Source organism: Alosa sapidissima, chromosome 1 (genome assembly GCF_018492685.1).
Source record: "Alosa sapidissima isolate fAloSap1 chromosome 1, fAloSap1.pri, whole genome shotgun sequence".
Classification (NCBI taxonomy): domain Eukaryota; kingdom Metazoa; phylum Chordata; class Actinopteri; order Clupeiformes; family Clupeidae; genus Alosa; species Alosa sapidissima.
The window spans coordinates 38,550,956-38,563,455 of NC_055957.1; the positions used below are offsets into that span (position 1 = coordinate 38,550,956).

At 44.7% G+C, this 12,500-nt stretch overlaps 1 protein-coding gene and 1 long non-coding RNA gene across 2 annotated transcripts in view; both read right to left on the reverse strand.

Moving 5' to 3' along the window:
- tenm3 (teneurin transmembrane protein 3) overlaps nt 1-8,429 on the reverse strand; it is a 222,978-nt gene extending 214,549 nt beyond the window's left edge. The window contains 2 exon segments of the mRNA XM_042087438.1: nt 2,223-2,504; nt 8,147-8,429. Of these exon segments, the coding sequence (XP_041943372.1) occupies nt 2,223-2,504; nt 8,147-8,387 (523 nt within the window). The 5' untranslated portion in view covers nt 8,388-8,429.
- Nucleotides 8,430-8,470: 41 nt separating this feature from the next.
- LOC121721920 overlaps nt 8,471-12,500 on the reverse strand; it is an 84,660-nt gene continuing 80,630 nt past the window's right edge. The window contains exon 3 of the long non-coding RNA XR_006034880.1: nt 8,471-8,535. This is a non-coding gene — a long non-coding RNA (uncharacterized LOC121721920). The remainder of the gene's footprint in view (nt 8,536-12,500) is intronic.

The window sequence follows — 12,500 nt, forward strand, 5'->3', positions numbered from 1 at the left end:
TGTCACTCAGGCCCCTCACTTAGATAATGGCCACATAATACCCCATAATACCCTCACATTCAGATCTGTCATCCTCGGCCCATTCACCTCAGGATCTGTAGAACAGCGCACTGCCACACAGCCTAAAGCTGCTTTTATTGCTATGACTGTAAACGGCCTCGGCTAAATGACGTGTTTGGAGCAGAGAGTAATTTATTGGAGAATGTGCAAGCAAATGCTTATTTAGATGCGTGTGGAGCTTAAAAAAAAAAAAAAAAAAAACTCATATCATAATAGCAGCAAAAACCTGGGAAAGCGGCGCGATCAGCGCTTTGAGTTTGAGCTTAATTAAGGCAGGAGGCACTAATGAAAGTGATTATATAAGGTCTTTTCAAAGGTTAGCAACACAAAACACCTGTAAGAGCAGGTCTCTGAGGCCTGTTAATGAATGAGTTTAGCTAGCAATAAATGGAAGGGGGGGGGGGGGTGAGGGAGAGAGAGATGTATGCAAAAAATAATATGAATTAAAATAATGAATTAGCACCCAGTTTCTCTGTGTTTTTTTTTCTGTTTTTTTAAAACATTTTTTTCTCCCTGTCAGCAGGTTGACTGCTCAGACAGCGTACACCTGATTGGATGTGAGTGAAAAACAAAACTGAAATATTTAAAGACGTGAAAAAACAACAAAAACACAAACAAAAAAGGAGAAAAAAATATTCAGAAGACACAAGTGGGCTTCTCAACAACTTTTTCATGCAAAAACAAACGTGGTGTCGACGACAGTCAGGACCAAAAACAAAGCGCTGCCACCTGAGAACTCTTTGAACCACCATGACTGTTTTGAGAATGTGAGTAAAAAAGAGAGTTAAAAAAAGAAAAGAGAAAAGAGAGAGAGAGAGAGAGAGGAAGAAAGAGGCAGAGGGAGAGAGATTGCGAGAGTCGCTCCTCCCTCTCTTCCTGTTCTATTGCTCCCGTCACTCTTTCAGGTTTCAAGCCTGATCAAATTTGCACTTCAAACCGTTGGGGCCTGTTAATCAGGCATTGTCGACGCGCACTCAGCCGTGGTGGCATTCCGCTGGCGTAGAGGTGCAGCCTCCCCCCTCCCCCCCCCCTCCCTCCCTCCCCCCCCTCCCTCCATCCCACAAAGCCACCTTTGATTGCACAGCAGGATCCCAGAGCACAAGGAGCAGGTGACTGGGACCTGGGTGGATTCCCTAGGCTGCCGTCGCCACAACAAAGCCATCAAGGAGCCACACTCCCCTCTCCCTCTCCTTCTGCCTTTCTCTCTGCCCCACGCCCGCCCCACTGCACTCTGCCGAGCCGCTGCCACAAACCCGGCTGCCTGGCTGGGGTGCCAGGGGTGCCTGATAGGCTCGCCGCCTTTGACGACGAGAGTGAGAGGCGAAGCGGCTCAACCAATGGGAAGGAGTCGGCGGGTAGCTGTGCGTAGCTAATTGACACGCCCATGTGGTAGACAAGGCTGAGCGGTAGAGAAGAGCCCGAGATACCTAACACACACACACGCACACACACACACACACACACACACACACACACTGCCTGCTTTCTCATTGGGAGCAAGACGGAGTCAGACAGGGTAGAAGCCAGTAGATGTCACAATGTGAGCTCATATGCCGGTACACACCTGCTAAATACACACACACATGCACACATGTGCAGGCACGCACACACACACACACACACACACACACACACACACACACACACACACACACACACACACAAATGCACATTTGTTTACTCAAATATTCACAGTACCATTATCACAATCAAAGAGAATGAGCTTCAAAAGGATTCCCAGTTGAGTGTACATCAGTGTTTGTGAACACTTAACTAAAGTCCATGTGTGAGTATTCGTCTTGAGTAAACGTCTGTATATGAGTGTGTGTGAGAAGTGTGTGTGTGTGTGTGTGTGTGTGTGTGTGTGTGTGTGCGCGTGCATGTGTGTGTGAGTATTTGTGTGTGTGTGTGTGTGTGTGTGTGTGTGTGTGTGTGTGTGTGTGTGAGTATTTGTGTGTGTGTGAGTATTTGTGTGTGTGTGTGTGTGTGTGTGTGTGTGTGTGTGTGTGTGTGTGTGTGTGTGTGTGTTTAGCCACTTGTACAAATGAGGCATAAAGATGTTGTCCACTCAGTGCCAGAACAGGCCGGCGACAGCTGCGAGTTAGTAGTCAAACAAACACACAGACAAACAGACACACAGACACTTGTCCAGCAGTACTCACCGTTCTCGCTGTCCGACTTGTTCTCGTGCTCGGTGTCGGTCAGTGTGAGCGCCGAATTGGAGCGGCTGGACAGGCAGGAGCCGCGTCCGCCCGACTTGACGCCGCGGCCCCACAGGCGCATGGCTCGCTCTGGCGACATCACGCCCTCGTTCTCCGTGTCCACGTCGGAGCCGGCGCCCACCGAGTAGCCGCGGTGCGGCAGGCCCATCTCGGCGCAGAAGGCCAGGCCGCGCCGGGTGGCTGGCTCGCAGATGCCCAGCTGGCGCAGGTTAAAGTTCTGCCCTGTGGAGCGCAGGAGGAGGGGACGCGGTCAAACACACGGACGGGTCAATACCATTCAGCACCCCCCCACCCAATCCCCCCCCCCCCCCCCCCCCCCCCCACCTACACACACACGGCACAGAGCACTCCTGCTCCTACCTACAGTATTTTCTGCTCTGTGGCACGACCATGGAGGGAACTAACACAGACCAACACAGGTCAACACGGAATACGCAGTCTGTAGCGTGGACACAGCACAACATACAGTACAGTAGGACGAAATACTGAACAGCAAATTTACTAACGTTTACAGTCAAAAAAATAAAGTCACAGTGGATTAAGAATAATATTAAGGGGACATAATGCAGAAGACTACTCTCTCACACTTGATTAACTGTCACCTTTATTGGTGCAGTTACTGGACTCTCAAAATAACAAAGAAAAGAAAGGCAGCGACATGAACATTTCAGAGAGGATTTTTATTGAATGTGTGTGTGTGTGTGTGTGTGTGTGTGTGTGTGTGTGTATGTGTGTCTGTGTGTGTATGTGTGCATGAATGTGTGTGTGTTTGTGTGTGTGTGTGTGTGTGTGTGTGTGTGTGTGTGTGTGTGTGTGTGTATGTGTGTCTGTGTGTGTATGTGTGCATGAATGTGTGTGTGGGTGTAGCTATGTTTGTGAGTGTGTTAAAAAGCTTCGGTGTGCCTGTTCTCCGACTGAAGGGTCGGGGGCAGTGGCGCTGCAGGTGAGGCTAACTAAAGTGTGACAGGTGTATGGACCCAGCGCAGGAATCTAGAGAGTGTCACGCTGGGACCAGAACTGCAGCTCAGGGCAGAGAATGGAGCGGAGGAAAACAAAGCAGGGAATTGATATCACCCTCCTCTTTTTTGTGGAGGGAAGGATATCGTATCAACTGACCAGAAAAGCAGACAGAAGATACAAACACGCATACACACACATCTGCACACACACATCTGCATACACACACATATGCATACACACACATCTGCATACACACACATCTGCATACACACACACACACACACACACACACACACACACACACACACACACGGAATGGACACACCTATACATATACACACCATGTGATGAACAAAGAGACTATGGCATCTCAGCACACAGTGAAGAAAAAAAACAACTGTTGGCTCAGGTCTCTGTTCTGTCAGTCCCACGGTGCTGTGGAAATCCCCCTCTATATGGGCACCCTAACTACATACACAAGCCTGGCTCAACCCTACCACACCCAAAACACACACTCACTCACACACACACACACACACACACACACACACACACACACACACACACACACACACACACACACACACACACTCACACACACACACACACACACATTCATGCACACACACACACACACACACACACACATTCATGCACACACACACACACACACACACACACACATTCATGCACACACACACACACACACACACACACACACACACACACACACACACACACACACACACACATATTCATGCACACACACACACACACACACACACACACACACACACACACACACACATTCATGCACACACACACTCACACACACACACACACACACACACACACACACACACACACACACACACACACACTGAAAGGGGACACTAGACTGCCAGACTGATAGGACAGCCCGTTCTGTGCCAACTGAGAGCATTACTTCAGGGTTGCCTGTTTCTTGGACCCTGTACTGGAAAACTCCTAATACATGACTAAAGAGCTGTTTAGACCACACAAATAATTCAGCACCCACTGAGATAGAGCAGACCGCCCAGTTATGGAGATTTATTAGCGTATAGCCAGGCAATTATCAGAGAATTATCAGAGAATTAGATGGCTGGCAGGACATAAAGGTCTACAATGCTGCCAAGTCAATTTCAAAGCCATCTCTTTTTAAAATAGATAAATACAGTGAGGAGAGACAACACACTGGGCCAGGAAAGGCAAGTATGATAATGCCTTAATCACAGTGTCAAAGGAACAAACCGGTGATCCCAAGTGCTGTGGGATCACAAGTCAAAACAACTTCACAACTCCAACAAGCAAGACCTCGCACCCTCATGACTCAAAAAAGAGAGAGATGGAGTAAAAGAGAGAGAGAGAGAGAGAGAGAGAGAGAGAGAGAGAGAGAGAGAGAGAGAGAGAGAGAGAGAGGATTTTGAGATTCTAGAGATAATACAAGACAGATGGGTGAAAAGTGGAGGAATAAAGACCAAGAGAAGAAGGGAGGAGAGAAGAAGAGTGGGGCGGGGGAGAGAGAGAGGAGAAGAGAGGAAGAGAGAGGAGAGGAAAGGAGAGGAGGGGAGGTCTTCACCATGGTATGGAGGTTTTGGCAGCCAGGCCGGTAGTTGAGGCGCTTTTTAATCTGCACTGTGATTTCATAAATATCTCCAGGCCCTGAAACAGTAAACTGGCTTCAAAGGCAGCACGACTACTACAACAACAACAGCAGCAACAAGTCCTGTGGCTGCACGCAACCCATGAAGTCATCTGGGTTGAGTAAGCTGCTTCATATTAGAGGATCTCAATGACAGGATCACTAGAAAAATGCCTGCACAAGCATAGCTTTTAAAAAAATCATTATCTCAATGAACATAATTACAAATGGTTAATGAAATATTGTGATTGTGAAGTTGAATGTTCCTTGAATTTCCCCTTTGGGGATCAATAAAGTATCTTTCTATCTATCTATCTATGTAAATTATTGTTGATGCAAAAGCTGTTTGTTGACAATTTAATTATATATTTAAAAAAAATAGGAGCCTGGTCTGTTTAAATTCAAATATTAATTAATAATATTTTGTTCCTGTATGAAAAATAAACACATTGTGTTGCCTTTCGCATGTGAGAAAAATATATAACTATATAATTAAACTGGATATATAGAAATCGGCATGAATTTCAACAATAGCACAGCTACAAATACTCAATAATTAAGCGTATCAGTGTAATCTGCTTTGTTAGCAATTTCATTCATTTGTAAAATATGTTGTACTGCACTTTAAGGCCTCCAAACTTTAACATTATTTTACATGGTCTTCAACGAAGGGAATTTAACATGGAAAGAATTAAAAATACATAGAAGTTTCACAGAATCTGCACAGAATTTCATGAGCATAATTTTAAACCAGATCCAATTAAGAAGGGAGGTTTTCATTTATAATTCATTTCCTTCCTTTTGTAGTGATTTCCAAACTTCACCCCCACCCCCCAAGACTGAGAGACAGAGGCCCTCCCTGCATTCCTGGCAACGGGCTTATCTGCCTAGGAGAGCAAGAAGGCCCATAAGAGGGTCTGTACAACTTCAGATTCACTGACACACACAACCTCAACCACACACACACACACACACACACAGAGAGAGAGAGAGAGAGAGAGAGAGAGAGAGAGAGAGAGAGAGAGAGAGAGAGATAGAGAGAGAAAGAGAGAGAGTGTAGGTGAAGGTCATACCACCCCACTATGTGCACTAGCAGGCAAGTATTTTGAGCAATTATGACGGTTAAATTTAATTCCCATTTCCTTTTTAAAATGGTTCGCTGACAGATCATTGTATGGTCAATCTGATATATTCAGCGCTATATTCACAATGCTATTGGTACTATTGTTTATTTTGGTTATAAGGACTACTACCTTTTTTGGTTATAAACATATATAATACAAAATGTATAAAATACAAATAAAAAAATAAAATATATAAAAAAACACTACAGAAACTTGTTTGTACAAGCGCTTTGAGTGGCCATTGTGCTAGAAAATGTGCTATGAATAGATGTACATTACCTTACCTTTTATTATGCCTTTTGCTATATAATAGCTGAAAATAACAAATCATAAGGTCAATAATTTGCTTATTTATAAGACTAGGTTTAAGTGAAAAAATCACACATTATTTCCTAAAGACAGATTTGTAACAAGGCATTTTGGATATTGTCACTGTTGAGATAATTTATTGGCTGAAAAATAATTAAAGCAAATATAAAAAAAAAGATTAATTAATTGAATCACTAAAAATAGTAGGGAATTAAAATATCTAAATACAAATTAAAAGCAATTATAGCACATGACTTTCAATATATTTTCAAATATTTAGTTTAATTGTTTTGAGCTAATACCCAGCCCTTCAATATCCAAATCATGATCACGTGCACTACGCTTGCAATAAAACTGGACAAAAACCCAAGGGTAGGATTTGTGACCAAACTAATTAACAGTTATTTATGACTTTATTAACTGTTGCCAACATTATTATCCAGCACTTTAGCACTTTTTAAGCTCTATTTTAAAAACAAATACAATTAATAATTTCAGTATATGCTTAGCTATACTTTAGCATCAAGTTATATGAAACGGATTACTGCTGTAGGTAGATATAAAGCTAAATGGAGCTAGTGAAAAGTCCAGTCTCTCTCTCTCTCTCTCTCTCTCTCTCTCTCTCTCTCTCTCTCTCTCTACTTCCCATTCTTTTCTCTTTTCCTGCAAATAGTGTATCGATAAGGTCTGTTGTCAATGTTTTGTTTACTTAAGCTATGACTTTTAAGTATCCTTTTTAGGCGTCCTTGATTTATATGCTAGATCAATAAAGGTGTTGTAAATGTTAAATCTCTCTCTCCTCTTCTCTCTCGCTTTCTCTCGCCTTAATAAATGTAGGGCATTAGGCCGTGTCCCTACGGTCTTACATGTATGGTGCCTAAGGTGTGCTGAAATCCCCTCTAATCTCTGAACTCAACAAGCATGCACGCAACCACGCACGCACGCACGCACACAGACACGTACGCACAGACAGATAGAAAGACAGACAGACAGATAGGTACGCACGCACGCAGGCACACACACACACACACACACACACACACACACACACACACACACACACACACACACAAACACACACATGTGAATGGGGGTGGAACACCTAAACATTTATTTAATTCTCTTAGACTCACCACTATAATGAAACAAGGAGTTTTTTGTACTGAATGACTAGCACAGCACAGGGAAGGAATAGACTGTTTCATTTATGGGTTTCATTCAAATAGCACTTTAGCCTCAGGTACTATTTAGTGGCTAAAGTGCTTGACTGAATCGGGTCTCTAAATCAGGAGTCATTTCCTACATCATTATATACTTACCATTTACAGGGTATATTTTTATGCACACTAAATGAAAACAAAACAAACAAAAAGACTGTGTGAAATTTATGTGAAAATAATGTGAAGTGCAACTGCTCTACAAGAGTCAGATGCAACTGCTCCTAATGTTTTTGTGGGAGAAGAGTTTTTAGGGAGAAGTGGCAGCCTTTTGCTCTGTTGAGAAAATTGGTTGACCACTTGGATGGCGTATAAAACATACAAAGCTGAGGCTATATTTATGAAGGCACACTGACCTGTAGAGCACTTTGCTCGCATTAGCAGGAAGTAAAGTATGTGACTCTATATGAGCGTCCATTCATTTTCCTGCATATATCATGAAAGTTCTGTGTGCTTTTTAATGTTGGTGCTATATGTACTGTTGGTGTTGGTATGTAATCTGCATGTGCGTGTGTATGAGCGTCTGTGTGTATGTGGGTGTGTACTTGTGCAGGTGTGTGTGTGTGTGTGTGTGTGTGTGTGACCACCCACCTTGGCGCGTGTACTCCTCATGGGCATCGCGGTGCACCATCTCCTTGACGCGGCTGCCGTATAGCAGGCGTGCGGATGGGTCTTGGTCGAAGGCCTTCAGCGTCTCGCTGGAGCTGTAGGACTTCTGGGTGGGCACGCGACAGTCGTCGGCGTCGTCGCCTGTCGAGCCTGTGTAGCGCCGCTCCTTCTCGCGCCGTCCCTTGGTCAGCGAGCAGTACGGCCGGCGTTCCTTCACATCCATCCCGGGCGCATGCTGCGTCGGCCTGGCCGCCGCGCGCTAGCCGCTAATCCTCTCTGCTCCCGCCCCCCAGCCGACCCCACCCTGTCCCCTCAGCCAACCGCCGCGCACGATCACCTCACACTGGCTCCTCTGCTTTAGCCTCGTCTACCTGAGGGAGAGACAGAGGGAGAGAGAGATGGAGGGAGAGAGAAGGCGTGTGAGATAGCAGACTGATAGCGCTAAGCTACATGCTTAATCCTCCCAGGATTCACAAATCTCTGCACCTTCTGGAGCGCTACGTGTGTGTGACGATAGCCGTGGCTGGGTGAGGACAGTAGGGTGAGCTCTGTTCTGCAATCACTTCACATACATTTGCATTGCACTTTACATTTGCATTACATATTATAAACACATTTGGAGGAATACAAAAGAACACTCTCTCTTTCTCTCTCTCTATATCTAAGTGTCTGTGTGTACTGTATTTGTGTAAATGTGTGTGTGTGTGTGTGTGTGTGTGTGAGAGAGAGAGAGCTGGGGAGGGTTTGTTTTGGGTGTTTCAGCAAAGAGGGTCAAATCATGAGGATGAAAAGTCAGAAGGGCAGAGAGAGAGAGAGAGAGAGAGAGAGAGAGAGAGAGAGAGAGAGAGAGAGAGAAAGAGAGAGAGAGAGAGAGAGAGAGAGAGAGAGAGAGAGAGATTGTGGGAGAGAGAGAGCGTATAATGGATGACTCCCTCTTCCGTCTCTGCTATTTCTCCGGCGCTCCTGATAACTTGGACTCTGCTATTAGAGGGCCCAGAGAAAACATTTCATCAGACCATCTGCCGACAGGGGGAAAGAAAGGAGTAGAAAAAAAAAAAAAAAAACATAACAACCTTTCATTAAGTCCTGCCAGCAAGAATTAATAAAATCTACCTACAACATCCTGGGAACGCCAAGAAGAAAAAGAAAGGGGGAAAAAGGAAAGCAGAAAAGAGAAACAGAATGACTTAATGGGAGACAGAAAGCAATAAATGTTGCCGAGGCCCCAGGGTGCTTTTCAAATGTTTATTAGCCCCCCAAACTTACTCTGCTTCTAATTCTGGGCCCTGATAATTGCTGCGCTTTAATTTCTTTTCTTGGCTGGCCCTGTTGTGGAGGTCTCAGAGTGTGCGTGCTTTGCCGCTCTTAACTCAAACATCCCCCCCCCCCACATCCTCACTTCTCTCACTTTCACTCCCCCAACTTTCCGCTCTCTCTTCTTGGACCAACAAATATATTTTTGATAAGGGTTCCAGCAAAAGCATTAACGGGGGGAGAGGGAGAGGAGAAGGTTGCACTGTGGCTCTGCCTGTTTGGCAGAGTGGAGAGGTGTGGGCCAACAGGACTCAGCCTAACTGGATGGGAAAGGCTGCCAGTGATGTTTCACTTTGAGGAAGAGCAGTCTGGACTCCCCCAAACTCTCCCCCATGCCTGTCTTTCCCACTGTTAAGTCAAACAAGCACACACACGCACACACACAATCATACACACACGCTCACATACACACATGATCATACGCACATGCTCACATACACACACACACACACACACCCACACATGATCATACACACACAGCTCACATACACACACACACACACACACACACACACACACACACACACACACGATCATACACTCACAGCTCACATACACACACTCACACACACAAACACATACATGCACACATACACATATTGTACATTAACAAACTCACTCTCCCACCTACCCACATACACAGGCATACAGAGACATGCACACACACACACATACATTAACTCACTCTCCCACCTACCCAGGGCCAGGCACACAGAAACACACACACACACACACACACACACACACACACACACACACACACACAAACAGACTTTTAACGTAATCAGAAACACACACAGAGACAGAAACGAAGTGGAGCACGTAGCGTAGCGGCGCAGCATTAAGAGGCAATCAGAGGGCCGCTAGAGCATGCCCATCGCCTTCTCCCCTGATTGGAGAGGCAGTCAGCGTGCGCAGCATTCCCCTCTGCCCTCCCTGCCACCCCATTGGCTGGCTACACACGCAGGCGCTGCTCCCTTTGATGTGTCTGTGGGCCGGGTGGCACGCCACACACTGGCGCTAACGAGGTCACTCAGACACACACACAAACACACACAGACGCACAGACGCACACACACGCGCACGTTCATATATCCTCCATTCCTCATTCTCTCTTGTTCACAAACAAACAAAAAACATGCTGCATATACAAAACACAAACACACACACACAATAATAAACAGCTTATCAACCTTATATTTCTGAACAGATAATATGCACATGTCTGGAGTGGGTCTGCGTGAAGGAAAGACAGTGTGTGTGTGTGTGTGTGTAGCAGGGCTTGAAAACGAAATTATTTTTCAAACGTTCCGTTCCGAACGGTTCAGGTAGGCCTATGTTTAACGTTTTCGTTCTTGCATGCGTTCCGCCACCAACATATCGGTCCTGAACCGGTTCGGAACGCAAAATATCGTTCGTTCTTAAAGTTCCGGCAGTGTTTGGCGGGCCTATCGAGTCTATTTTTGTGAACTTTACCTTAGAATAGACGTACTCATTATTTCCCCTTGATTTAGCCTATACCGTAGCTATGCCCAAAAATAATAAATCACAGGCGGCATCCAAAAACATTCAGATGGGCTATCCATCCCATAGCCTACAGACTTACTGTAAGCCTAACCTATGCCTATAAATAATTTCTTATCAAAAATATTTCTTTAAACTCCTTACCTGGTTTTATCCATATGGATGTCTTCAAAGGCTTGCGCTATAATTTCCAACCTGTCTGTTGCTGACAAGGCCTATCTCAAATTTCCCGTTTAACTCTTCTACATAGAATAGGCTATAATTGCGTATAATTAAACATTTCAAATCCCGACCTTAAAACGACAAGGCATGGACAGGCAAAATAGGCTATTACGCATAGGCTACAAACAATTTCCAAATAAGTTTCAGTAGCCTACGCTACGAGCTGGCCTAAGATCCGAAGTGGCAGACGGATAGGTAGGCCTAGTTGGCTACATAGCGGCTTGCATTGTAGTGTATATGCGGGCTTGTTTTTCGCACAACCGGAAATAGTCTCCCTGACATAGGATATGCTTTTGTGAAATTTTATAAAATATATAGAGAACGAAAAAAAAACGTTATTAACCGGTTTTGTGGATTTCAGAATAACGTTTCTGTTCCGGAACAGTTGAAGACCATTTTGTTTTCGTTTCCGTTTCTGCTCCTCGTAAAATTCCGTACAATTCCGTTCATTTTCGGTTTTCGTTTTCGTTCCTTGAACCGGTTCGGAGCCCTGGTGTGTAGAGTATAGTATAGAGACAGTGGCAGCAGCAGACAAACAGCAATTTAGTGTCTCGCAAACACATGTGGAGAATGATAAGAGTAGAGTGTGTTCACAGAGGAGAACTGGAAAGTGCTATGTGGGCAGATTAAATTAACACACACACACACACACACACACACACACACACACCCGTGCAGAGAGAAAACACTTGTCTGAACCGTTCTGACAGTCTCATCACACCTCTCAACTGAAAATGGTGGTCTCATTGAATACAGGACGTGAAATCATTTGAGAATTATCACTTTAAAAACATCACCATGTTTTCATATTTCTTTTCCCATTACAAAAACAATTAATACATTATTGTGTGCATACAGTTATTCCTAATAAATAGGTTTTCATTTTATTATCTACCAAACTGTACTGCCCTGATTAGCAACTCCAGGAAAGTAAAAGCAAAAGAACATATTTGCAGTTTATTATAGTGACTATTTTACACATTAGCCTGACACAAACACTCCCATTACCACAGCTCCTGCTAAACATATGAGCAACAAAGGCTGCAATGTGACTGAAGTGACATTATTATCAGGCTGTCTTTATTCTCTCATAAACTAATTAGGTCGGGCTGATCGACTGTGTTATTGGTGATTAAATTCCTAATTAAAAATGGCCGTGGTTCGATGCCTGGAGCAGGGCCCGAGTGGAGGCCTCTGCCTCAGCCAAAGCCACAGCCCTGATCAAGCATTCCTTCTTCCCCTGCTCTGGTGTGCTGGGTCTGGCAGTGGAGAGGGA